This window comes from Moschus berezovskii, chromosome 8 (genome assembly GCF_049115385.1).
Source record: "Moschus berezovskii isolate FMDL1 chromosome 8, NW_MosBer_1.0, whole genome shotgun sequence".
Taxonomy (NCBI): Eukaryota; Metazoa; Chordata; class Mammalia; order Artiodactyla; family Moschidae; genus Moschus; species Moschus berezovskii.
Genome location: NC_142467.1, coordinates 30,269,464 through 30,297,266, shown reverse-complemented (window position 1 = coordinate 30,297,266; position 27,803 = coordinate 30,269,464). Strand labels below are relative to the sequence as shown.

At 37.2% G+C, this 27,803-nt stretch overlaps 2 protein-coding genes across 6 annotated transcripts in view; one reads left to right on the top strand and one right to left on the bottom strand.

Annotated features, from left to right (window-relative positions):
* The window catches only part of FAM151B (family with sequence similarity 151 member B), a 34,400-nt gene extending 25,553 nt beyond the window's left edge, over positions 1-8,847 (top strand). For all 5 annotated transcript variants that reach the window (XM_055430544.2, XM_055430543.2, XM_088838508.1 and 2 more), the window contains 3 exons: positions 184-401; positions 2,809-2,944; positions 7,914-8,847. In XM_055430544.2, coding sequence (XP_055286519.1) covers positions 184-401; positions 2,809-2,944; positions 7,914-8,073 — 514 coding nt within the window. In that variant the 3' untranslated portion in view covers positions 8,074-8,847. The remainder of the gene's footprint in view (positions 1-183; positions 402-2,808; positions 2,945-7,913) is intronic.
* A 14,952-nt stretch (positions 8,848-23,799) lies between these two features.
* ANKRD34B (ankyrin repeat domain 34B) lies at positions 23,800-25,595 on the bottom strand. The gene has a single exon (XM_055431297.2). It carries the CDS (start codon positions 25,574-25,576, stop codon positions 24,038-24,040), a length of 1,539 nt encoding a protein of 512 aa, XP_055287272.1. The 5' UTR covers positions 25,577-25,595; the 3' UTR covers positions 23,800-24,037.
* Positions 25,596-27,803: the final 2,208 nt, after the last annotated feature.

Here is a 27,803-nt window from a genome sequence, read left to right as displayed (position 1 = left end):
ATTTTAAGATATGGCATATGTTAACTTTCCCCTCTGGTAATATCTAATCTTTGATTTTTTTTAATTCAAGTATTATGATATTATACTTTTATTATGAATTTGAGAATGTTAAAGCCACTAGTCTAAAAGAACTTTTTACTTTTACTTTAGGAATGTATCTCATTGACAACAAATTGTTTTTAGTTTGGCAGCTGTAGAACCATCCATGATGCTCTTGGAAAATGTCAAGAGGCATCTGAAGCGTCCAGTGTGGATTAATGCTGATGTTCTTCCTGGTCCAAATGGAAATAGCAGAGTAGTGGATGCAAAACCTTTTATAGACACTGTGATATCCTTCTTTCCAGATGTGACATTTTCCCTGGGTTGGACAACAGGATGGCATCCTGAGAAAGTCAATGAAGGTGATAATTTAAAATATGTGTTCCGGGGAGGGGCGTAAAAAAAAAAAAAAATGTGTTCCTTTTTGGTCCAAGTAAAATACATTCAGATATAAAAATAATACCTTTAATACAAAACCAAAACCATGTTCTATAAATCCAAGAGCCTAATGGAGAGAAAGATCTGGCCCTAAAGATGTGTGTATGACCCTTCCTTCTGTTATTTCAGATAGATCTCATTCACTGGTGAAATTTTGTCACCAGGCTCCCACAGAAAATATTTATTTGCAAGGTCTAGAATAACCAAAGCTGCCTCTTTACATACTTTAAGCAAATTCTGAGTTGGTCTCTTTGTACTTGTAGAGCGTTCTGTACTCCTTTTTTTCTTTTACTTTGAAGAAAACTCTCTATGTTGGATGAAATATAAAGAAGTGGGAATAAAATCTTTTTAAGTGATGTAAGGCCAGAAGTAGTGGGTGTGTGGTTGAAGAGCACGGATTCTGTTCCCTTGATACTAGAAGGTCCTTGAAATGTAGACTGCTAGAAAATAAGCTTGGTGCCCTCACGACCTCTGGCTAGACAGAGGCATGGGAGGCCACGAGACTTTCCTCTCTGCGAAATTTCTTCTTTCTCTTCATGTACTCTTTTCGATGGACCTGATATTCAGCTTCTTTCTCCTGGATGAAGCTTATTACACTATTTGGATTCATCTTTTTCTTCATACATCCCTATTTAGTGATTGTCCAGTGAAATCACTAATTAGGGATCCTAAATCAGGGATCCAGTAAAATCAGATGCTCTGGGTCACCTGAACACATGGTAAAAATGATTAACCAAGAAAATATATAGAATTTATGGAAATGTTAGCCTTTATCTTGTGTTTAGGGCATTTTAGAATTTACTTATTTGCTATTACTGTCTTTAGATATAAAGTTTTAAAATCTAACATGAGATTAGAGTAACTGCTATCTGGTGTGTAGTGAAATTTAGGTTATAACCCCTGGACCAACAATTGATATAATCGAGAGAAAAATGGTCTACTTTAAATTTGTTATATTTTAATTTTCTAATCATTTTATTAGTGTCAGTAAAGGATTTGGCCTATAATTCAAAGTGTTTAAAGAAGGTAAACTAGAAACGATTTAATGACTTCCATACTGCTTCTGATCTCTTTTTAGTCACAGTTTAGTCTAACTCTGACTTAATCTCAGGCTTGAACTGAATTAAACCATGTCTGGGTCTTTAAGCCATGTTGGTGTTGAATGCTTCCAGGCTACTTTTCCATGCTGCTCTGTGGTCATTACCACCATGTGTTTTATCTTCCCTTACTTCTTAGACTACACATTTTAGGAAAGAGAGTTTATATGTTTGTAGTAATGTAAGTAATAGCTTATGTTAGCAACCCCTTTTTCTAATTAAAAAGATAGAATTTTCTAGATTTTAAAGGAAAGCAGACCTTTCCCTTCTTTCATGAGGAATTTAGCTGCTATAGGCTTTTAGTAAACTGTTCCTTTACAGACCAATACTTTTTCAAGCTACTTTTGATAGAGTTTAGGGGTTATTTTTAAAATATACATTTTTTTCTGAAGCTGTCTATAAATAGGCAGATATATTTCCCACAATGTCTAAACTTGATTTAAAACACAAAACGCATATATATAAGCCAATTTAAACACTATTTCTATTTTAGATAAAATGTGTAAGTAATTTGGACTAGCCTCCGCATTTTAAAAAAAATTTAATTATTACTTAAATAGCTCGTAAGTACCTAGCAACCATCTTTTTCCTGGAAAAGAAAGCTTAACACAAGTGGAAAATCTAAGTTTATAGAGTATATTCATGATGCAGAGTCTTAGAATTTAAAATTTTATATATATATATATATATATAAAATGCCAACATTTCCTTTTTTGTATTTGATAGATTAATCAATTCTTTTCTAAGGTTTCAGTTTTTCTGTTTGTTTTGCTCTCGTTCATTTGTGACATGACTTTAGATGTAATTTTTTTATCTGCATCCCACTCAAAATATTTTCCTGCATTAAGTGGTAAATTTACTTTCTCTGAATCCAAATGTAAATTGTAATGAATTACCTATGAATTTGCATATTCATTTATAATTTAATTTTTACCCTTCCCTGGTGGCTCAGATGGTAAAGCGTCTGCCTGCAATGCAGGAGATGCGGGTTCGATCCCTGGGTCGGGAAGATCCCTTGGAGAAGGAAATGGCAACCCACTCCAGTATTCTTGTCTGGAAAATCCCATGGTTGGAGGAGCCTGATAGGTTACAGTCCATGGACTTTCTCTGAATCCAAATGGAAATTTTAATGAATTACCTATGAATTTACATATTCATATATAATTTAATTTATACTTAATTGACTTTTTAGGATTCTGGTGAGAAAAGTTAAATTTCTTTCTTTTTATTTCAGGTTACAGTTGGACAATGGTGAAAGAGATGGAATATATATGTAATGAACTAAATCAGCCTGTAACATTTCCTGTCAGAGCAGCATTAGTCAGGCAGTCTTGTTCTCAGTTACTTTGGCTGTTGAAGCAATCAAACAGGTATGTGTAAGCTTAGCAGTGTAGTGTGTACATGTGAGTGTGTGTGACAGACAGAAAGATGAAAACTGATCATACAGACCGTGCGTGTGAGGGAGAGACAGGGGCGCTGGCTCTGTCAGTGCACAGACTTCCTCACTGGAGTGAAGCTCCTTGATGAATCTTCGTATCCGGTCTTTCACCTCTATTCCGCACAAAACCTTTGCACATGATAGGTTCCCAGTAAATGTCTGTCATTTTTTTTTAATATGCTATACATTCACAAAAAGTTATAAGTGGATACAATAATTTCCCTTTGAATTCTGTCATAATTCTAAGTCTTTTCCATATAAAAATTTTGTTATTTTAAAAATTAATTTTTTTTTGGCTGTGTAGCTTGTGAGATCTGTTTCCTAACCAGAGATTGAATCTGTACCCTTGGCAGTGAAAGTACCAAGTCCTAACCACTGGACTGCCAAGGAATTCCCCAAATTTTATGATTTTAGCATGTCATAAAAATTTGTTGGACCATATATTAAATATTATAAAGCTTCAGATAGTGAAACAGTTTTGATACTATGTTTTTTAATAGGCTGGTCAATAGGACAGCAGGGAAAGCCCAGAAATAAACTCTGCTCTATCATGTAACTTAGGATAGGAAAAGGCTGGTATTTCAAATCATTGGTGCAAAAGTTCAATAACTTGTATTGGGACAGGCAACATTGTAGGCAAAACAAAGTAAATGACCTTCCTTAATCTTCCTCCAAAATAAATTCCAGATGAATTAAAGACTTGAACACCAAACAATAAATGCATAAAGAAAACACAATTGATGATTATTTTTTTGTATGTATAGTTTCAGAATGAAGAAGACCCTTCTTGGTAAGGCACAAAACCCAGAAGCAATAAATAAAAGGAAAGTTTAATACATTTGAATACATAGAAATGAAAAGATTCTTGTAAAACTGCCCTCAACATATATGTTACATAGTTGTAAACAATTCTAACAAACAAATAATTATCACAAATCATCCAGAAAAAGACCCAGTTTGATAATTCACTATATTTTAGAGAGTAAGGGAAGCATATACCCAAATATTAGAGAAATATCCATCTTCCTGTAGGTAGAGTTTTTATTAAATGCTTTTTCAGTTTCTGTGAAAATAACCCTATTTTCTCACATTATATATTAATAAAATAAATTATATTAGCATATTATATATTTAATCATCCACACATTTACAGAATAAATCCCTCTTGATTGAGATTTATCATTCTTTTAAAGTCTGCTGAATTTTATTGCTAATATTTTAGTTAGAATTTCAGCATTTTAAAGTGAGATTGGTCTGTAGTTTTTTCTTTCTCAGTTTTGGGTATCAATATCATGGACATTTCATTAAAAAAACTAAGGACCTTTCTTTGTTTTTACATTTTCTAGGATGTTAAAAATAACATTCAAATAGCCTGTACATGAGTTTGAATAAACTCAACATTGAAACCAACCTGGTGCTTAGTGTTAGAGGCTCAGTAGTGTCCGACTCTTTGTGACCCCGTGGACAGTAGCCCACCAAGCTCCTCTGTCGATGAAATTTTCCAGGCTAGAATACTGGAGTGGGTTGCCATTCCTTTCTCCAGGGGATCTTCCCAGCCCAGGGATCAAACCTGGGTTTCTGGCATTGCAGGCGGATTCTTCACCATCTGAACTACCAAGGAATATAAATATAATATTTTTCATTGACTATTTTAAGGGTGACTTCCGTTCCGTTCCGTTCTGTCGCTCAGTCATGTCTGACTCTTTGCGACCCCATGGACTGTAGCCTACCAGGCTTCTCCGTCCATGGGATTCTCCAGGCAAGAATACTGGAGTGGGTTACCGTTTCCTTCTCCAGGGGATCTTCCCGACCCAGGGATCGAACCCGGGTCTCCCGCATTGGAGGCAGACGCTTTAACCTCTGAGCCACCAGGGAAGCTTGACTTACCGTCATAAAAATAATTTTAAACCTACAGAAGTTGCAATATCTCCTTTACCCATGTTCCTGAGTTGTTTATCCATTTTTCTTCCTCTATCTTTCTCCCCCATCGCCTTTTCTTTCTTCTTTTCTATTTCTTTTTTCTGTTATGATGTCTCATATCCTGAAGTCCTCCAGTGTAGACTTACCCACAAAAGAATACACGTCTGTATTTCTACTGTGTAGCCTCCCAACCAGGAAATCAGCATTAAGGCAAAACCGCTCCTATAGTCTCTGGACCCCATTCAAATTTATCAACCAGTCCAACAATGTTGAAACTCTCTAAGAACATGCATTGCATTTAGTTTGCATTAGTCTCTCAAAATTCTTCCTCAATTTTTCCTTTCCTCTCATACACATAACAGTCTTAAAAACTACAGGCCCTTTATTATGAAAAATATCCTCAGTCTCAATCAGTTCAATATCTTCTCATGCTAGATCTCAGGTCTTGCATTCTTGGCAAGCTAATCATGTACTTGTCCCAATTCCCAAATCAGTCACTTCTTCAAGGATCCCTTCTTGATTATAGTGGCAGGTGGTATTTAGAAAGCAAAATCTGGGATTTTAGTATAATCATTGCTCCTGGAGTGTCAATGCTTCCAGGACTGTTAAGGATAGGAAAGAATTCTTAAGCAAGACACAGAAATCATTAGCCATAAAGGATATGTTTGAGTAATTTGAACACATTAAAATTTGGAAATTCTTCCCATCAAAAAACACCATGAAGAATATGAACAGGTTAGGCAGAGTTGGGGAAGATTTTTGTATATCAAAAGGGCTCTAATAAGAATTTATAATGAATTCTGTATTCTATTATGTGCACATCAGAGTTCATCCATTATTGAATGATATTTGGATTATTTCATGGTTTTGTCTATTGAAAAAATTGGTGTTGTGAACATTCATATATATATACGTGTATATATATATACACACATATATATATATATGTATATATATGTAAATGTGGGCACACACATACATCCTGGTGCAAATGTGCCTAAAGAGTATATCAGGAAGGAATTTCTAGAAATAGAATTTCTAGGTCATAGGGTGTTCATATTTTCAATTTTAGTGGATACTGCTAAACTTTTTCCAAAGAAAATGAATAAACTGTGGCTACATATTTCAACTTGAATACATTTCACAAAAAATATTCAGCGAAAGAAGCAATACCAAAAATATTACATCCCATATGATTCCACTTATATAAAATTTATTAACAGGCAAAAATCAAACTGTATTGTTTAGGATGGATATACAGGTGGTAAAATAATGCATGAAGATGGCAACTGAAAAATCTAGGTTGTGAGAACTCCGGGGGAGAGGCGAGGCTGTGATGGGGCTCTGATATACAGGTGTCTCCTAAGGTGCTGGCAAGGTTCTTTTCTTGGTTTGTGTTGTGTTACACTGGAGTTCATTTTATAATAATTTGTCAAAATTTACATTTATGTTTTGTGATCTTTTCCTATATGTGTTGTTTCACAGTGGAAAGAACTTTAAAAATGAAACCTGAGAGGTGATTTGAATGAATGCAATATAAAGTACCCTTAGGCAATTTTATTTTTCCTACTTTAGTTTGTATACCATAGTGGGAGGATTAAAAGAGGCAAAATAACACTGGAAAGCTCTTCTTTTAACCTAAATTCATATCTGTCTTTTTATAAGGTTTGTCTCCATGGTGCTTGAATAAAGTAATAAAAATACCATTTTAGCAAAAATATGTTTTTAGAGTAATTCTTATTTTTTTCCTGTGTTCCCCACTGTAGTTTAAAATTCTTTTGGGTTTGTCACATAATACTATTATGGAGCAAAATCCGAAGTACTTTCCTTTGTTACATTTCCAGAATGGTGTTATCATCCTTAAGGACAGTAATGTGTCAGTATAATAACAAGAATATATATATTGGTTATACTGTTTTCCCATCTTTAGTAGAACAACTGCTTTGGAGATTTTCTCCTGGATTCTGACATGTTTATGAGGAAAATAAATATGAAAATACTTCAGAGATTTGCGTTTCTCTAAATTCTAATACTGCTACTGCTAAGTCACTTCAGTCGTGTCCGACTCTGTGTGACCCCATAGACGGAAGCCCACCAGGCTCCCCCGTCCCTGGGATTCTCCAGGCAAGAACACTGGAGTGGGTTGCCATTTCCTTCTCCAATGTGTGAAAGTGAAAGTGAAGTCGCTCAGTCGTGTCCAACCCATAGCGACCCCACAGACTGCAGCCTACCAGGCTCCTCCATCCATGGGATTTTTTAGGCAAGAATACTGGAGTGGCTTGCCATTGCCTTCTCCGAAATTCTAATAAGAACAGTGTAATAGTAATGTCACTGGAAGAAATGAAAATATATGATTTAAGTAGCATTTTAATTTCTGAGTATTTTCTTACATCTGTAATCAATCCGCATATATTATTATTGTTTTTTGACTCCAGAAATAGATCTAGGTTTATTCTGTTTGGCATTCTTATATCTCATACAGAAACCCCCAGAAGGGATAGCAGGGCCACGTAGAAGTGGATATGAATGTTGGGAATGTCAGTGACAATTGTATCTTTTCACTGTCCCTTCCAGTCATGCTTTGGACTCTGGCCTGGCTCCTGAAGAAACGAGGTTAGAGCTGCAGTTTTGTGTAGGGAACGGATTCCTTGATCAACAACACAATCTCCTCTGCTCTTTTGTCCAAAATTGGACCTGTTTACAGTGCTAAGCATTCTGGGTTTCTAAAGTCATTAATTCAGATATGAGGGTTACCTCATTTAGGCAATAGTGATGTGAATTTTATTTTCTCTAGTCCCTTTGATGTTGATGAAGGAATGAAACAGGAAAATACAATTCCACCAGTGCTAACTAATTTTTCTTCTATGTGAATTTGGGTTAGCGACAAATGAGACTGACTGTGTTTAGGCTTGTTGGAATTCTTCATCACTGTTTCTTATCTTGCTCTATTAACTATATAATTCTGTTTTGTTTTGATGCAGGTACAGCCTGACCATTTGGACTGGAAAAAATGATAGCTATTCCATTGAAGATTTACTTTTTATTAGAGATCATTTTGACAAAAAACGAGTTTTCTATGACATCTTGGAACCACAAAACCATGAATTTAAACAAGCCATTGGAATCAAAATTAATCTCTAAGATGAAAATTCTGCTAAATTATTTCATGTTTTGCTTTTGCAATCCTTCTTTATCTGATCTGAATTAATTACCATATGAATTATGATGATTGATTTATGTTCCAGTTCATCGAATTAAAAAATACTTATTGAGCGCTTACTCTGTTAGGCTTATGTCCTTATAATACTATACCTGCCTACAAGATTTGGAAAGAAGAGATTTCATTGGGCCTCGTTAATAATGATTTCAAAAAATGAATCTTTAAAACCCTTAATAAAAATATTTTGGTATACTGAAAATAATTGAAAAAATCCACGTGTCATACAGATACTAAATTACATGTTGGTGCTAGCATTAGAGATTCCATAAAAATATGCCATCCTCTTTTCTTTTCCCTGGAGAACTAATTATTTCAGAGACTATAAAAGAGAAAGAGGGCTTTAAAAACGTTTTTAACTTTCACGGGGTTGAGCAGTTTTCTTATAACAAGATCAAGTGTATTTACTGAAAGCAATGAGGATTAAATTAGGATGTATCTAGAATTTCCTTGTTGTTCAGAGCATCCTGACAGCCATATATTAATGTGTTGTTTTGTATTCTTTGTTTTGATCATAGTATCTTATCTAGAGTGAGCAAAATACTATTGGAGAGCAGAATTTTAATCCTGGTAATCTGTTACTTGTTTTTCAAGTTTTTCACCCACACCACCTTGTTCCAGGCCCTTATTCTACTACTAGAATTTAAATTTTAAAAATTACTTCCTCATGACTTCATTCCTCACACTACTCAAAGAAACCTTGGATATTTCTGCTGGGGAAAAAAAAAAAAAAAACCTTTAAAAACATCTCTTTCTTTATGCCAAATCAAAAATCTCTAGGTGCTTCTTAAATTCAACTTCACTGAATTTTACTCTTTCGATACCCTTGCTAACGTAGTCCCACTCTAAAAGTTAATTCAGTGTCCTCAGCAGAAGTGCTTTGTTTCAAAAATGCTTACACCATCAGTAATCTCCAGGTTGTACTGTGATGATTACTTTTAATTGATACTGTTCACTAATTGTGTCATACTCTGTAGTTATGTCTCCTTAGCTAGACTATGAAGTCCTTCATGGTGAGAGAACATTCATAATTGTCTTTACAGTATCTGACATAGTCCTGAGCAAGTTTTCAGAAAAACATGTTGCTTCTTTGATTTATTTAAAAGTACTTTACCAATGAATGTCCTAAGATATGTGATTTGTCTTTTATCAACTGTTTCCCCCCAGAGAATAAAATAGTGCTGTGCAGAGAAAAGATCTTGGATTTTGAACTCATATAGACTTCCCTTACAGCCCCAACTCTGTCCCTTACTAGCCATTGATTTGGGGAAATATTTAACCTCATTGAGTCTTGATTCCTTCATGTATAAAATGGGGGCAGGGGGCAGGGCAGAGGATGAGGATTCTCTTGTAGGGTTGTCGTGAAGATTAAGGGAGATTCTTGCAATGGAAGCATGTAGCTCAGTGCTCATCTGGTAGCAATTGCTCAACAGATAGTCCCTTCTTATTAGACTTACCATGTGATCATACCCATTGTAGATAGACAGCAGTAAGAGATACAATGTGAAACATTGTACACATGCCAGTACTTAAAGAAAATGATCATATTCTACTTTAAATTTTAGCTACAACTGAATATGGTGCTGTTGGTCAAATAACACCTTAAACTTCACTTTCTATGGTTGTTTGCCAAAAGCAAAAGGTGAAAATTCATAATTATAAAATTATAGCAATTGTAGCAAAGAATAACTCTTAAAACTATGGTAAAAAGTATTGTTTACAATAAATGTTCTAAAATGACCATGCTTTGCTTTCACAAAAAGAGTTGAATGTATAAATGAACTACATTTAAGTTTAAAATAAAATTCATTTGCCCAGATTATTTTTATTATTTATCTGGTCCTCAATAATATTTTTTAAAGTGTTAATCTTAAAGCCAAATGCCTTTATATTGAGAAATTTATCAACTGAGTGTTATTTAGATTAAGATTTAAAACTATTTTAAAGTGTTCTCGGGAATAAAAGGGCTTCCCAGGTGACTCAGTGGTAAAGAATCCACCTGCCAATTCAGAAGATGCCAGAAATGCTGTTTGATCCTTGGGTAGGAAAGATAAATTGGAGGAGGAAATGGCAACCTGTTTTAGCATTCTTACCAAGAAAATCCCAAGGACAGAGAAGCCTGGCGGGCTACATTCCATGGGGTCCCAAAGAGTCAGATACAACTGAGCACACACAGCAGCAGGAATAAAAATTATAAAAGAGAATTATAAAATTTATTCTGTTGAAAAGTAAAATTTAAATGGATTATGGTCCATATGGAAAAAAGGATAATGATCCCTCCTTCACACCATACACAGATAATAATTTGAGTTGGATTTTAGGCCTAAAAGTGAAAGCTAAATCTATAAAGCACTTAGAAGAGAATAAAGGAGAATGTTTTCATGACTTTAGGCAATTATTTCTTTCCTTTTTTAAATTTCAGCTTTATTAAGACAAATTGACACATAAAATTGTAAGGTATTCAGTTCAGTCACTCAGTCGTGTCTGACTCTCTGCGACCCCATGAACCACAGCATGCCAGGCCTCCCTGTCCATCACCAACTCCCGGAGTTCACCCAAACTCATGTCCATCAAGTTGGTGATATATTATTTAATATTTGGAAAGAAGTTCACAGACACAAGTAAATGATTTAATATCACTTGTTTTTTCTCTCCAGATTCTCTGGTTTAATGTATTGATATTAAGATACCATAACATCCAAATGCCGTTTCTCAAGCCCTCAGAGCAATCCTTGCCCTAGAAGATGCTTTCGTACAAGATCCAATTGTTCAAAAAATCAGAGCTTTTAAAAGGAGAGTCGCTTTTGGCCCTCTAAAAGTGATTTGATTGCTGAGCAACCAGATGCATACTCATTTATCCAGTGGGAAATTGTTGCAAGTTATTCAGAACAGGTTGTTCATTTGCTTGTTTGTTGGAGATAGGGTTTTAGATTTTTCCTTGTAACTAAAAAAAAAAAAAAAAACACAACAACAACCACAACAACCTAAATACCTAGTGAATATATAGAAAAATGGAATATTTCTCATTTTGAAATTTAAGATGGGAGTCTACCTAGTATGAGCTTCCTATCTTATAAGTTCATGAATCAATGCAAGGAATATCATGTGTTAGAAAGATGAGAATAGTAGTGCTGAAGTACTTTTTAATCTAGAAAATGAGAGTATAATGAATTAGTGAAACCAAGAAGAACTGATCACAGGTCTTGAAAGCAGTGAGGCAGGATCCAGGAGCGCTTGGCGGCCTCAGCAGCAGGAGTTCAGGGGCCTTGGTCAGTGTTCCACCTCAGGGACTCTGGCAGTCTTCACTGTGATTACCTCTCTGTTCCTCCTACATCTGGACTGCCATGCTTTGGTCCAGAGACCTTAATTAGTCCAGTCACTTGTGTCTTTCATGAGGGAGACATGTACTTCAGGGCTCAGTAGGAACTCTGGTGTGAGGGGGCAGTGGGAGGAAAAGGGACACCTAATTGATGTCTGATTTGCTGAAGCAGGGCAAATAATTCAGAAATGATTTCTATCTCAAGGCTCTTATCATCTAGTAGGGGGAGCAAAAGTGAAAGCGAAGTTGCTTAGCTGTGTCTGACTCTTTGTGACCCCATGGATTGTGGCCTATGAGGTTCCTCCATCCATGGAATTTTCCAGGCAAGAGTACTGGACTGGGTTGCCGTTTCCTTCTCCAGGGGATCTCACCGACCCAGGGATTAAACCCTGGTCTCCAGCATTGCAAGGAGACGATTTTACTGTCTGAGCCACTAGGGAAGCTTGAGCTACAAAGGAAGCCCAGTAGGGGGAGAGAGATTTGTAAATAGTATGTTGGATATTTGCTATAACTCCTGTAATGGAACTATACTCCAGGTTGTGGCAAGAGACAGCAGTCTGTTCTAATCTGGAGAGAATACTTAAGTTGTGTTAAGTAAGATCCACCATGTAAACAGAGGGAATGGCCTTTCTGACAGAAGCACATGAGCAGAGGAACTATTAAGGAGGAAAAACTTCAGAAAAGTTTTGTGGAGGCACTGTATCTCAAAGCTGAACATTTAGGCAGGAGCCAGATTCACTTTTCAAGCTAAGGAGTTTGTTCCTTTTCTCTCAAGCTGTAGGAAGCATCATACCATTTTAAGCAGGGATGAGTTATCAGTTTTGAGTGTTACAAAGATGACTCCAATGGCATGAGAAGGAGCCTTAGAGTTCTTGAAAGGAGATGACGCCTTGAATTAAGGTGGTAGCAAAAGGGGATGGGAAGGCTGAAGACATAGAGGAAAGGTTAAGAAGGAAGAACTTTTAAGACTTTGTAAACTAGCTGAATGAGAAAAGCATGGGGGAGAAGGAAGAATCCAATAATACATATTTTGGGCTCGTGTAACAGAGGGTCAGGAGGAGCCACTGACCTTTGTTGACATTGCTACTTTATACCAATTTGGAAAGAAAAATAAAACCCCCATCTTCCTGCCTCTGAACTCACCTCCCATCTATGGTCATAACACACTGAACACACCCAATCTCGTCTGAACTCATCTCCCATTCTGACTTTAGGAAGAATGCTCTTTAATTCAGGTTTCCCAGGTAGCACTGGTGGTAAGGAATCCATCTACCAGAGCAGGGGAAGCAAGAGTGGAGGGTTCAATCCTCAGGTCAGGAAGATCCCCTGGAGTAGGAAATGGCAACCCACTCCAGTATTCTTGCCTGGAAAATTCCATGGACAGAGGAGCTGGTGGGCTATAGTCCATGGGGCTGTAAAGAGTTGGATGTGACTGAGCTCTTTAATTCTATCAGTTTCTTAAACAACTACACCCACTCTGCAGTAACTGCTACTTTACTACATATTTTTTAATTATGTCATAATTTTAACCAACAAAAGCTACCCCACAGTCTAACCATCAGAGTAGAGAGAAAACAGGCAAACCTTGAAAGGTGCTCACCCAACCTCCTGTCCCCGAAGGGAGACTCTTTTTGTTTCTATGCTTCTGCTTGCAAAAGGAACCAGTCTGACTAAATCAGGCAGTTGAGTTGTTCTGGGTTTGATTGCTGCTGCAGAATCTTCATAAAGGCTGGTCATTGCCCCTTTCTTCTTTATCCCTTTCTTGGGGTCACATAATGTAGTAAGAATTTAGGAAATTTAATTGAAGTATTTACTGTGAGAGTCTGTAGCCACTTTGTGAATTCAAGAGCTAATAAAAAAATTCTGAGTTAAAGTTGAAGGGTGTGATCTCTTCACAGAGCCTGTTGAGCTCTGTCCCTAAGCCAAGTATTCTATAAGGTCTTAAATGACTTCCCCAGGGCTTTCTCCTGGTGCCCATCCTCTGCTGCTGCTGCTAAGTCATGTCAGTCGTGTCCGACTCTGTGTGACCCCATAGACGGAAGCCCACCAGGCTCCCCCATCCCTGGGATTCTCCAGTCAAGAACACTGGAGTGGGTTGCCATTTCCTTCTCCAATGTGTGAAAGTGAAAAGTGAAAGTGAAGTCGCTCAGTCGTGTCCGACCCCTAGCGACCCCACGGACTGCAGCCTACCAGGCTCCTCCATCCATGGGATTTTCCAGGCAAGAGTACTGGAGTGGCTTGCCATTGCCTTCTCCGACCCATTCTCTGCTAGACTATGATTATTTTATGGGTTTGTGTTTTTCCCTCAAATGTGCTGTTGGGGGAGAGATTATTCATCATTTTTGTATGATACCTGGTCAGAACAGGCCCTTAACAAATGATGGATGAATGGATCGATGGATGACACAAAACCTCAGCAATTCTCTTAGATCAATTGTTCTTAAAGTTGTGGCCCACAAACCCCTCAGTGTCCCTGAGATGCTTTTAGAAGGGAGATGAGATCAAAACCATTTGTGAAATTGCCTATTTCACTGTGTTGACATTTGCACTGATGGCAGAAAAAAGAATGTTAGGTTCAGCTGTTGATAGCTTGTATGCTGTGTGCTGTGCTTAGTCACTCAGTCCGACTCTTTGTGACCCCATAGATTGTAGCCCACCAGGCTCTTCTTGTCCATGGGGATTCTCCAGGCAAGAATACTGGAGTGAGTTGCTATGCCATCCTCCAGGGGATCTTCCCAACCCAGGAATCAAGTCCAGGTCTCCTGCATTGCAGGTGGATTCTTTACTGTGTGAGCCACGAGGGAAGCCCTTAGTATGAATCAAATTCATGGCATGGACTATCAATCATAATCTCCCCTGCCCCACATGTTAAAACAAAAAGGACACAGGAATATCTTTGATGATTCAGCAATAATTAGTAATTTCAGTAAATCTTGATCCTGAGTACATATCTTTTTAAAATTCCATGTGATGGAATTGAGGTAGAGTACAGCTCTGTTGTACTGAAGTTCAGGGCTTGTTTTAAAGAAAAGTCCTTGATGCAAACTGAACCAGCCATTTTTTTTTTCATGGAAAAACTATTTACTTGAAAGAACAACTGACAGCCCAGTTACTTAGTCTTGGGTAATTGGCAGATATTTTCTCAAAAATGAACAAAGCAAACTTGTCACTTACAGGAAAACAACTGACAGTATCGGCTGCCAATGATAAAACCTGAGTTTTTACATGAAAAATTAGACTTTAACTAAACTTGAACACATCATTGTGAGCTTGACAATTCCCAGTACTTAAGGACTTTGATTCCAAGGGAACATTTCATGCAAAGATGGGCTTGATAAAGGACAGAAATGGTATGGACCTAACAGAAGCATAATATATTAAGAAGAAGTGGCAAGAATATACAGAAGAACTGTACAAAAAAGATCTTCACGACCAAGATAGTCACGATAACGTGATCACTGACCTAGAGCCAGACATCTTGGAATGTGAAGTCAAGTGGGCCTTAGAAAGCATCACTACGAACAAAGCTAGTGGAGGTGATGGAATTCCAGTTGAGCTAGTTCAAATTTTGAAAGATGATGCTGTGAAAGTGCTGCACTCAATATGCCAGCACATTTGGAAAACTCAGCAGTGGCCACAGGACTGGAAGAGGTCAGTCTTCTTTCCAATCCGAAAGAAAGGGAATGCCAAAGAATGCTCAAACTACCGCACAATTGCACTCATCTCACATGCTAGTAAAGTCATGCTCAAAATTCTCCAAGCCAGGCTTCAGCAATATGTGAACCGTGAACTCCCAGATGTTCAAGCAGGTTTTAGAAAAGGCAGAGGCACCAGAGATCAAATTGCCAACATCCGCTGGATCATGGAGAAAGCAAGAGAGTTCCAGAAGAGCATCTATTTCTGCTTCATTGACTATGCCAAAGCCTTTGACTGTGTTGATCACAATAAACTGTGGAACATTCTGAAAGAGATGGGAATCCCAGACCACCTGACCTGCCTCTTGAGAAACCTGTATGCAGGTCAGGAAGCAACAGTCAGAACTGTACATGGAACAACAGACTGGTTCCAAATAGGAAAACGAGTGCGTCAAGGCTGTATATTGTCACCTTGCTTATTTAACTTATATGCAGAGTACATCATGAGGAACGCTGGGTTGGAAGAAGCACAAACTGGAATCAAGATTGCTGGGAGAAATATCAATAATCTCAGATATGCAGATGACACTACCCTTATGGCAGAAAGTGAAGAGGAACTCAAAAGTCTCTTGATGAAAGTGAAAGAGGAGAGTGAAAAGGTTGGCTTGAAGCTGAACATTCAGAAAACAAAGATCATGGCATCTGGTCCCATCACTTCATGGGAAATAGATGGAAAAACAGTGGAAACAGTGTCAGACTTTATTTTTTTGGGCTCCAAAATCACTGTGGATGCTGATTGCAGCCATGAAATTAAAAGATGCTTACTCCTTGGAAGGAAAGTTATGACTAACCTTGATAATATATTAAAAAGCAGACTTTGCCAACAAAAGTCCGTGTAGTCAAGGCTATGGTTTTTCCCGTGGTCACCTATGGATGTGAGAGTTGGACTGTGAAGAAGGCTGATCGCCGAAGAATTGATGCTTTTGAACTGTGGTGTTGGAGAAGACTCTTGAGAGTCCCTTGTACCGCAAGGAGATCCAACCAGTCCATTCTAAGGGAGATCGATCCTGGGTGTTCATTGGAGGGACTGATGCTGAAGCTGAAGCTGCAATACTTTGGCCACCTCATGCGATGAGCTGACTCACTGGAAAAGACTCTGATGCTGGGAAAGGTTGAGGGCGGGAGAAGAAGGGGACGACCGAGAATGAGATGGCTGGATGGCATCACCGACTCTGTGGACATGAGTTTGAGTGAGCTCCGGGAGTTGGTGATGGAAAGGGAAGCCTGGCGTGCTGTGACTCATGGGGTCTCGGAGAGTCGGACACTACTGAGCGACTGAACTGAACTGAACTGAACTGAACTGAAGGACTTTGATATCAGTGGTGATATTAATAACTGTTATTTTTTAATGTTACATAGAGGAATGTGTCAACACTTAGAATATCTATATAACTCAATGAATCATTGTTTTACAGATTAATAGTGCACGATATTATAAGGTCTTGCTTGGATAAGAGAGCCATTCAAAGTGCAAGACAAAGCAATGAAATTTAATGTAACAGAAAATGAAAATTCCTTGGTGTGGCTTCAGATTCTATACTACAACTGTTTAAGAAACTACCACCTACTTAACAAGTTTGAGTACAGTATCAAGAAAGATGATCTAGAATTATCTGAAAGCCCTATTAAATTATTTCTTCCTTTTATATATATCTGTGTGATGCCATATTTTCATGTTTCCACTAAACATTTTACAACAGATTGAAGCAGAAACATGGATGAGAATCCAGCTGTTTTCTATTAAGTCAAACATTAAAGAAACTGCAAAAACATAAAACAGTGCCACTCTTCTCACTAAATGTATTTTGGAAAATGTAGTTATTTTTCATAAAATATTTAGGCTAATGTGTAATGGGTTTGGCATTTTAAAACAATATTTTTTCAATGTCCCAGTTTTAAATTTTAATGTAGTAAATATTGATACACATAAACCAGCTATACAAAAAACAAAATAACTACAAAAAACCTTTGAGGTTCTAATTTTTAATACTGTAGAGTTCTAAGACCAAAACGTATGAATGTCTCAAGGTGTTTTGGGTGTTCAGCATTTGTGGATAAAAGGTTCATGCCATTTTGCTTTGGTCATTCTAGCATTGTTTCTTGAAGCTATAAAATGTATGTCACTCAGTCAGTCAGTCAGTTCAGTTGCTCAGTCGTGTCCTACTCTTTGCAACCCCATGGACTGCAGCACGCCAGGCCTCCCTGTCCATCACCAACTCCCAGAGTTTACTCAAACTCATGTCCATTGAATCGGTGATGCCATCGAACCATCTCATCCTCTGTCGTCCCCTTCTCCTCCTGCCCTCAATCTTTCCCAGCATCAGCGTCTTTTCCAGTGAGTCAGTTCTTCGCATCAGGTGGCCAAAGTATTGGAGTTTCGGCTTCAACATCAGTTCTTCCAATGAATATTCAGGACTGATCTCCCTTAGAATGGACTGGTTGGATCTCCTTGCAGTCCAAGGGACTCTCAAGAGTCTTCTCCAACACCACAGTTCAAAAGCATCAATTCTTCAGTGCTCAGCTTTCTTTATGGTCCAACTCTCACATCCATACATGACCACTGGAAAAACCATAGCCTTGACTAGACGGACCTTTGTTGGCAAAGTAATGTCTCTGCTTTTTAACATGCTGTCTAGGTTGGTCTTAACTTTCCTTCCAAGGAGTAAACGTCACTGCTGCAGTCACCATCTGCAGTGATTTTGGAGCTCCTCAAAATAAAGTCAGCCACTGTTTCCACTGTTTCTCCATCTATTTCCCATAAAGTGATGGGACCAGATGCCATGATCTTTGTTTTCTGAATGTTGTTTTAAGGCAACTTTTTCACTCTCCTCTTTCACTTTCATCAAGAGGCTCTTTAGTTCTTCTTCACTTTCTGCCATAAGGGTGGCATCATCTGTATATCTGAGGTTATTGATATTTCTCCCAGCAATCTTGATTCCAGCTTGTGCTTCATCCAGCCCAGCGTTTTATGTGATGTACTCTGCATATAAGTTATATAAGCAGGGTGACAATATACAGCCTTGACATACTCCTTTCCTGATTTGGAACCAGTCTGTTGTTCCATGTCCAGTTCTAACTATTGCTTCCTGACCTGCATACAGGTTTCTAAGGAGGTGGGTCAGGTGGTCTGGCATTCCCATCTCTTTAAGAATTTTCCACAGTTTATTGTGATCCACACAGTCAAAGGCTTTGGCATGATCAGTAAAGCAGAAATTGATGTTTTATGGAATGCTCTTGCTTTTTCAATGATCCAGCGGATGTGGGCAATTTGATCTCTGGTTCCTCTGCCTTTTCTAAAACCAGCTTGAACATCTAGAAGTTCACGGTTCATGAAGTGTGGAAGCCTGGCTTGGAGAATTATGAGCATTACTTTGCTAGTGTGTGAGATGAGAGCAATTGTGCAGTAGTTTGAGCATTCTTTGGCATTGCCTTTCTTTGGGATTGGAATGAAAACTTACCTGTTCCAGTCCTGTGGCCACTGCTGAGTTTTCCAAATTTGCTGGCATATTGAGTGCAACATTTTCACAGCATCACCTTTTAGGATTTGAACTAGCTCAACTGGAATTCCATCACCTCCACTAGCTTTGTTCGTAGTGATGCTTCCTAAGGCTCACTTTACTTCACTTTTCAGGATATCTGGCTCTAGGTGAGTGATCACACCATCATGATTATCTGGGTCGTGAAGATCTTTTTTGTATAGTTCTGTGTATTCTTGCCACGTCTTCTTAATATCTTCTGTTCCTGTTAGGTCCATACCATTTATGTCCTTTATTAAGCCCATCTTTGCATGAAATGTTCCCTCGGTATCTCTAATTTAAATGTATTTTGTGTCTAAACACATTCAATCCTTGAAAAATAGTTTTATTAGTCTATTTATTTATTTCTTGCCTGAATCATTCATTTTGCAGAATCTTAGCTCCCCAACCAGTGATTGAACCGGGTCATCGGCAGTGAAAGCTCAAAGTCCTAATCACCAGACAATCAGGGAATTCCCTATTAGCCTTTAAATTGAAATATATATATACAAGCAATTTTAAGATTCAAATAGTACAGAAGTATATTGAAGTTGTTTTTTAGTTAAAAGGCTGCATAAAATAATGACCCATTTGGAACTTTGTAGGGGAAAGAGAATAATTATAACCATTGTCTTACCAACTTATCAAATGTTTTCTAATTTTAAAAATTCCCTTATCCTTATATTTATGATAATGATAAGTAGTAAAAATCTGAAGTGTGTACTATACGCCAGGCATTGTACTAAAGAACCTCTGTGACATGCTATGATCACTGATAAGGATGCTATCTCCTGATACACTGTTCAAAGCTGAAGCCTTAGGTGTCAAAGTTGCCTTATAACTCTCTTGGCATAAGCCATGAAGTCCTTGTTTTGATAATGATTATCTTCTTTCTGGACCATATTTTCCATTTTGATCCAACTGATACTGCCTTAGGTACTGTCTTGGTCTGAAACATTTTGGATGTAATAATAGGATCCTACTCAAATTAACTCAAATAACTGAGGCTAGGGAAGAACTTACCATTAGAGAAATATCCACAAAATTCAGAGAAACGTTGAACACCTAGGCGGCAGGAAGGGCAAAAACTAAGACCACTGTCGTAAGCAATAGGAGGTCCCAAACTCCAGTGTGCCACGAGACACATTCAGATTGAGAGAAAGCCCCCACCGGTTCATCCCAGTCTGTGGCTTTGTTCCTTTGGGTCACTTGTCCATCCTTCATCCAGTTTACTGTCGGGGAGTAAGGGAACCAGTGGGATGATATGATTCCTTAGGCTGCCCCTTCTAACAGATGCGGGCAGAAACAGCCAAGAATGTACCTGGTGGTGTACCCCCATCTCTTCTTTCTTGAGAATTCGATGTCTCAATGCTCCATTTGTGTGGAACTGGGATAACCTACATTTACCACTGGCTCTGATAATGCACGGAGAAGGCAATGGCACCCCACTGCAGTACTCTTGCCTGGAGAATCCCATGGACGGAGGAGCCTGGTAGGCTGCAGGCCATGGGGTCGCTGAGTCGGACACAACTGAGCGACTTCACTTTCACTTTTCACTTGCATGCATTGGAGAAGGAAATGGCAACCCACTCCAGTGTTCTTGCCTGGAGAATCCCAGGGACGGCGGAGCCTGGTGGGCTGCCATCTATGGGGTTGCACAGAGTCCACTGAAGTGACTTAGCAGCAGCAGAACAATAATGCAAGGGGGTCCCCAGTGAATTCCTCAAATTCTACCCGTATTTATTCCAACCTGTCATGAAACCTTTTTCTCCTGTGAAGGAACCTGGAATGATCAGATGGTTATCACAGTTTCCATTTTGGTGGACTGTGACTGAATCCCTTGGTGGAATTGTTCTTCCCTTGGATGTCAGATTCCTCATATTTATAGGACCCAAAGTTGTAGGGATAATATAGTTTTTTTTTTTTTTTTTAGAAATTAAGAAGAGCCTTTCTGAAATGTGTTGCCTGACAATCAAAATTTATATTTATGCCACTAAAGCTAACACTGAATAAACATGAAAATAAAGCTAAGAAGTTGCATGGATGACTGAAATTCAAAAACGTAATTTCAATCATTAGTTTTCAACTTGTCCCAGTGAATCTAGAATTGTCAATAAGTAACAGCCTTTCTCAAAAAATCCTCAAAGTTGATAAGACTTTGGTGGTTAGTCAGTCAAAGGAATCTCTTTTGTTAAATCTTTGATTAACATCTATCCTCAGCCTATTTCCAAAAATGATTGTTATCTTCCTAGAATAGATAAAATATTTGAAATATTTTTGTATTTTCTGGCTTTAGTTGTTTTTCTTAATCTGGAGGATTTGGACCAAGTCAGTCATCAGTCCTTTCAGTATTTAAGGTCAGCTGTCTAATCTCAATTGAGTCCCACGGTATGACTTTACAACCAGGCTCAAACAACCTCAGCCCCTAAAATGTTCCTAGGATTGATAGAAGACTAAAAACTCTTCCAAATAAGGCCAACAAAGTTTTAATACTATTAAATATTATTTTCATGTTGGGATAAGAGTAACAACAAAAGTTATTCTTTCTTAGTTTTCTATTTACTCAAAGAAAACGTATATGACACAATTTCTCTTCAGATTATGTTAATTTTTATCATTAGTATGTGTACTAAATACTGAAAAGTAAAAAATACCACTGATACTCAAAATGACTTTTAAATCTTTATTGATATCATTTTGTTTATGAACTAATTGAACTACATATTCTTCCAAACTGTATCCTCACAACTTAAAGCCAAGAACTTTTCTCAGTATTAAAACTTCCAAAAAGGGTTGAGTTACCTATAAACATCAGGCACAATTCTAAGTTCTGAACCAAAAAATACTTTCAATGCAATTAATATTAATGTTTTTCGAAACATTAAATGGAAAACTTCCAGTTTCCATTTATTTTTCAAATAAAAGCCACAAGAAATTAATTACTATGTTATACAACTTGCTTGTATCAAGTTATGAAGAAAAGCATCATGTCAATTGCTGGGACCTCAACTTAATACACTCAGGTTCTGTATAGTATGATTTACTGTTGTAACACTGCTAACTTGAAATAAGGACTCTGTATAGATACCATATTTTGAAATCAGATAGATAATATATCCATAATATTTTATGATAGTAGCATCACATTCATTTATTTTGTTAGAAATTATTCACAGGTCCTAAATACTAGATGATTGAATGTCACACTAAGGAAATTACCCTTATTATTCTCATTATATAAATATCTAATAATTATATCTCAGAAATAAAAAGATATTCTTTAATATTGACCGAATACTTAATACATTTTATAATTAAATTTCTACTGGCTTTATTTTAGCTAACCTAATATAATCTAATAATCAGTTTTTCTTTTTTACAACAAAGCAAGCATTTAGTTTCTTTTTGTGATAAATCCCAAACTTTTTTTTTTTTTGGTTGTCTTTAGAAAGACAAGAATAGTTTAATACAAGAAAACCAGAAATGCTTTTAACAGTTGTATTATCTTGTCATTGGGAATCTATGAGTAAGCTTCAAAAAACAATAACAGGGATGAAAAGATACAGAGAAAGAATTCCATAAAATAACATTTAAAAAAAAGGGCAAAAACCCACTCTAGTAGTCTTGCCTGGAAAATTCCATGGACAGAGGAGTCTGGTGGGCTACAGTCCCTGGGATTGCAAAGAGTTAGATGTGACTAAGCATGCACACACTGAACTGAACTGCACCGCACTAAGATGTAGTAATACCTGAACTGCAAGTAGATATAGTAATGGATTAACACACTTGAAAAACAGGGCGACCATATATCAAAAACATTCAGCAGATTCACAGAAACCAAAAAGAAGAGAACATAAGCACACAAAAATGAAACTCATCAAACTACAAAAGGAAAAACAAAAATTAAAAAAAAAGGAACAAAGAAGAAACAAAAAATTACCTGGAAAACAAGGTTTACAAAGGCAATAAATACACACCTATCAGTAATTACCTTAAATGTCAATGGATTAAGTGCTCCAATTGAAAGATGCAGAGTGGTTGATAGGATAAGAAAACAAGAGCCTACAATATGCTGCCTACAAATGACCCATCTGGGGCGAAGGACACACATAAATTTAAAGTAAGGGGATGGAAAAAGATATTTCTTCCAAATGGAAATGACAAGAAATTGGAGGTAGCAATACTCATTTCAGACAAAATAGACTTTAAAACAAATGTCATAAAGATAGATAAAGAAGGACATTATAAGAGAATTAAAAAAAAGTCTGGATCCACATTGAGTTTATGGACTGACGAGTTAATATTATTCCAAAATGCCTTCATGTTTTAAAAAATCAATACTCTATTACACTGTATATATGAAGGCTCATTGAACTATTCTCTCTACATTTGTGTGACTGAAAATGTCCATAATATAAAATAAGAAAAAAGGTTCTGTCAACAGCAAATGAACTGAAATGTTCCTTTGACTAATAATCCTGTAAATTCAATACTGCAGAAGCTTAGTATCTGGAACAAATTTCAGTAAACTGTGTCACAATGTCAAGCAACAAACTAACATTTTTGTTGTTATAATTTCACTGCCTCTAATATTTTATGTATTTTAAATGTATTCTATTCTTGCTTTAGTCTTGCTGTGTTTGCTCTTGGGAAATAGAATAAAAAGTAGAAAAGATCCTATTAAAAAAAAAAGGCAAAGCAAAAAATAGCACACAAACCTTTGGCATAGATTATAACTAGCTTATAAAACTCAGATCTGCCATTTTGACACTGATTAAGCTGACAACACACATTAGCTGCCTTGTCTACTATAATGGTTGACCTTTAAAAATATTAATTAGATTGTCACCTACCTGGAGTCAAGATTTTTCAAGAATTAGTTCATTCTTTCTTTGTGGCTTAGGCTTATTGATCATAGAACACTTTATAGCTGTTAAATGTTTTCTTCTATGATGTTGGCATCATGGCAAATTACAATCTTGAAATGCTTTTTTAAAAATTACTGAGTTGAACAGTTTCCTAATAATATTTTGGCAAAATTGAAAACTTTAAAGTTATCTCCAACATATGTAACCTTCTTTGTTTGCTTATTTTTGTTTAAATTAAAAACTTGGACCACGTAAAGTTTGTTAAATATGGAAGGTTTTCAAAAAAAATTGCTTTGAGAGAATCTCTTTTCAAAAATTATCTATTATTTGTATATCTACAGTGCATAGTATGATGGTACACATTACATTTTGATAACCCCTAACTATTATGAACTATCCAATTAAAAGTTTTAAAAGGATGAACATTTGAATCTTCTAGTTCCATATTTCTCTGATAAAATGTGAACAAAAATGTATTTTCTAGTCTTATCTTAAAAATTAACTAACTGCTTAATTTGTTCTGTTTGCAATGATTGTCTCCTTAACAACATCTTTTTGCTTTTGAATTCTTTGGGGAAAATAGGAACTGTTGGCATAAGCACTTTTTGACCACAAGAAAGAAGGCTGGAAATCTTGTTGCTGACATTGATATCTGATACGGGAGGGTAAGGGTTCACATTTAAGGGTGGCAGGAATCCTGGTCTGGTTTGTGTACTGTTGTGATCTAAAGGGAAAGCTCCTGAACCACGCCTTTCTAAAAGGGCATGAGTTCTCCTGCTCATGGGACCTGGGGGGATATTCTCCAACAATTCTTTGGACCCTGATAACAAGGAAGAAGATGGCGAGAGAATCTTTTTCTTTCCTATAAGTGCCTTGCCATCGTCTGAAGCTGCAGGGGTAAGACCAGCTGAGAGTTGGGAATCAGAGCTGTAGTGATTTGCTCCTGAGTTTCTTTTTTGAACTATACTTCTTAGGGTGGAAGCAAATATTGTCTGGTTAGAGTCTGGGTCCTGATCCACTGGGATGTCAATGCACTGCTGATTTCCTTCCGAAAAAAATGATTGATGATTTACTTCGTCAAATGACATCTTTCTTGAGCTGGCCTGATCAAAGGCTCTTAGCAAATGCGCAGTGTCTTTTACATCAATACTCTGGTGCCTAGTAATGAATCGCTTGGAAAGGGCCAGCCGGTTGGCTTTGTAAGATAATTCTTCCTCTGGAGTAATATCCTGAAGCTCCTCTTGTAAGGAGGCCACTCTGTGCATTAATAAAGGAGGACTCCTGATCCAGTGAGGAGCCTGAGGGAGCTTGGGCCCATTAGGAGTCAGACCAGGCTTCCTCACAGGGGAGCCTCGATCCCCAGGATCATCACTGCTTAATGCAGGTTCCAGATCTTTAAAGCCAAAAAGTGTCGTTTCAGTTTCGGAAGAATGTGAAAGTGGTGATGAGGCTGTTTTTAAGTCTATTTCTGAAGGAGTGGCACAGGTGGCTGGAGTATGACACCCATCCATACCCCCAGGAGGCATATTTAAGTACTGTTTGGTGGTGTGCCTGCCAGAGGGCGATTTTGCTGTTGTTATGATAATGACCTCTTTCCCCTTTGCCTTGCAAGCACTAAGGAGAACTTTCAGGGTCTCTCTATCTTCCGAATTTATAGCATAAACCAGGGCTGAGGAACTAGAATGATCTTGCAAGCTGAGGTCAGCCCCACTCTTGAGGAGCAACGAAACAACTTCGGGACCAGCTTTCTCTAAGCAAGCATGCATCAAGGCAGTTTTCCCAGATTTATCCTGTATGTTGGGATCAGCATTGTTTTCTAACAGGTACTTAACCATTTTGGCTTTACTGACACTTTGGTGATCAACATGTTTGGTCTTACAAGCAATCATTAAAGGTGTTTCCCCACGGTCATTGCTCTCATTGATGTAGGCGCCGCCTTCCAACAAGAGTCTTGTAAGGCGAAGCCGGCTCTGATGGACAGCTTTAATTAGGGAATTTCCATCACTGGAAATTTCTACACATTCATCCATCTTCAAAAGTCAGAATCAATACCTGGTTATCAGAGAAGATGAAGAACAAAAGATTAGTTGGAATCAATGTCCCAATTTATATTCATGCTGTTATTCACAATTTGTGAAATATGACTAGAGAAAGAAGACATAAATAGGATTGTTCTTTAATAGATACAGAGCAAAATAGTGAACTGAAAAATTAAAAATAATTTTAGAATAGTAACAACCTTTAGGGCATTCAAACTAAAATTTACTTTTAAAATCTTCACTGAATATTTATGACATAACGCTAGCCTGATATTTCTCTAAATCCCACATTAACTAAATAATCATCCTATTTTCTACTTGGAAAAAATATTTTAAAAATAATATTAAAATGCAAATTTAAGAAAAAAGCCAAATTTCTGTGCAACTGCAACTGAATCAATGAAAATAGAGCATGTTTATGATAGCTTAATATAAAATACTTCTTAGTATTAAATTACTTAAACATGCTCTTCAATTAAATAATATAATTAAGATCTAGATTTCCAATTTGGGGGGCATTTTGATGTTTCTTTTAAAGGATGAAAAATATCTGGACAACAAGATGTTAAAATAACTGACGTGTTTGACACTGAGACAGAAATGGTGAGCATGTGATTATGCATTTTTCTTGATTCCATTATTTAAATCATATATTGACTAGGTTATGGGGTTAGCAACATACTATTGGGTTAAATTTTGACCGCTGCTCCAAAGGAGTTTTCTAGGCTAAAAACAAATGAAGACATGTAGACTTCATAAACATTTTACTGTTATCATTAAAACAGAAAATTATTTCTGTTTAGTTTATTTAAATCATTTAGATTCAAACTCACTCAACAGATAATTTCATTAGGTGGTAAGAATTATATCTTTATCGAGAGCCAAGGAAATGTTAGTTTTACAACAGTCCTCAGAGCTAGGGATAAAAAGCAAATAAAAGTTTATGTAATATTTAAGTCTATTTCATTTAACTTGGTAGCTTTGATTGAGAAGGATTATTGATTCTACTCATTTACTTTTAAGATTAAGAATATTGGATATGAATTTCTATTGGATAGTAGAATAGATAATAAATATGGCTTCTTAAAAGAAAGAAGAGATGAAGAGAGCAGAAAGAAAGTGAAGAAAAAAGGGACAGATATGTACACAGAAATTAATTCAGTGATAAACAGCTATAAGCTCTTAATATTGTGATGGGCGCTGAGCTATAACGGTACAGGCCCCAGCCCTGAGGAGCTTATACAGCTGTTTGGAATAAGCAGCTGGTTATGGGTTAAAATAATGAGAACACACAGACTTTAACAGTGTGAGGATGGAATGGGGGCTTCACAGAGACCAGCCATTTGAGCTAAGCCTTGATGACTGTGAAAGAATTTGGCAGGCAGAAAAAGGGGGAACGGAGAAGTAGAGACCACTCCTTGTGCAAAGACCTGAAGACTTTAATTAGCACAGTTATTTATCACAGATCAGGCTTTATATCGATACCATAATCAACTTTAGGAAAATACTTTAGCATATGATTATGTTTAGGGTGATACAGCAGAACAAACACTAATTTTTAACCCTGCCTGAAACCCCCTAAAAGTAAAGATTTTATTTTATTTTTCCAGAAAGACATAAACTCATAAAGATAGCAGGAAAAGGACAGAAGATGACAGCAACATTTTGGAAGCCAGAAAGCAAAAGAGCCAGTGATAACTGACTCAGCCAACCTGAAAAGGCTGTGCCTCGAGTCATCGTGGCAGAGTTGAGAACTAACCCGCGTACACTACAGAATCCTCAAAAGAGGCAGCAGTTGGAGGCTCCAGAACTAGCTGGTGGAGCAAGTGGAGAGTACAGCCCTCCTAGAGGGTTAGGAGAAGGGCCGTGAGAGAGGCAGTTAGATCCCTAGGACTTACTACGAGAAGTGTGGTGGTCCTACCTTGGACCACCAGCAGCAGCACTACCTGAAAATTGTTAAATGTGCAAAATCTCAGGCTCTGACCCCAGACCTACTGAATCAGAGCCTATGGTTCAACGAGATCCCCAGGTGAGTTGTATGCACATTAAAGTTTAAGAAACATTTCACCATTCCAAGCCACTCGGAGACAGAAGATTGTCATCTCCCACCTCAAAAGATGTCCAATTTATTCTCCACAAACAGTGAAACAGAAAATCTCTGGACTGAGAGACACTGGGTATATCTGAGGACAAGAAAACAGGAAAACAAGTGACTGTA

Excerpts from the sequence above, each read along its gene's own strand:
- ANKRD34B (XM_055431297.2), bottom strand. The coding sequence starts at position 25,576 with ATGGATGAATGTGTAGAAATTTCCAGTGATGGAAATTCCCTAATTAAA.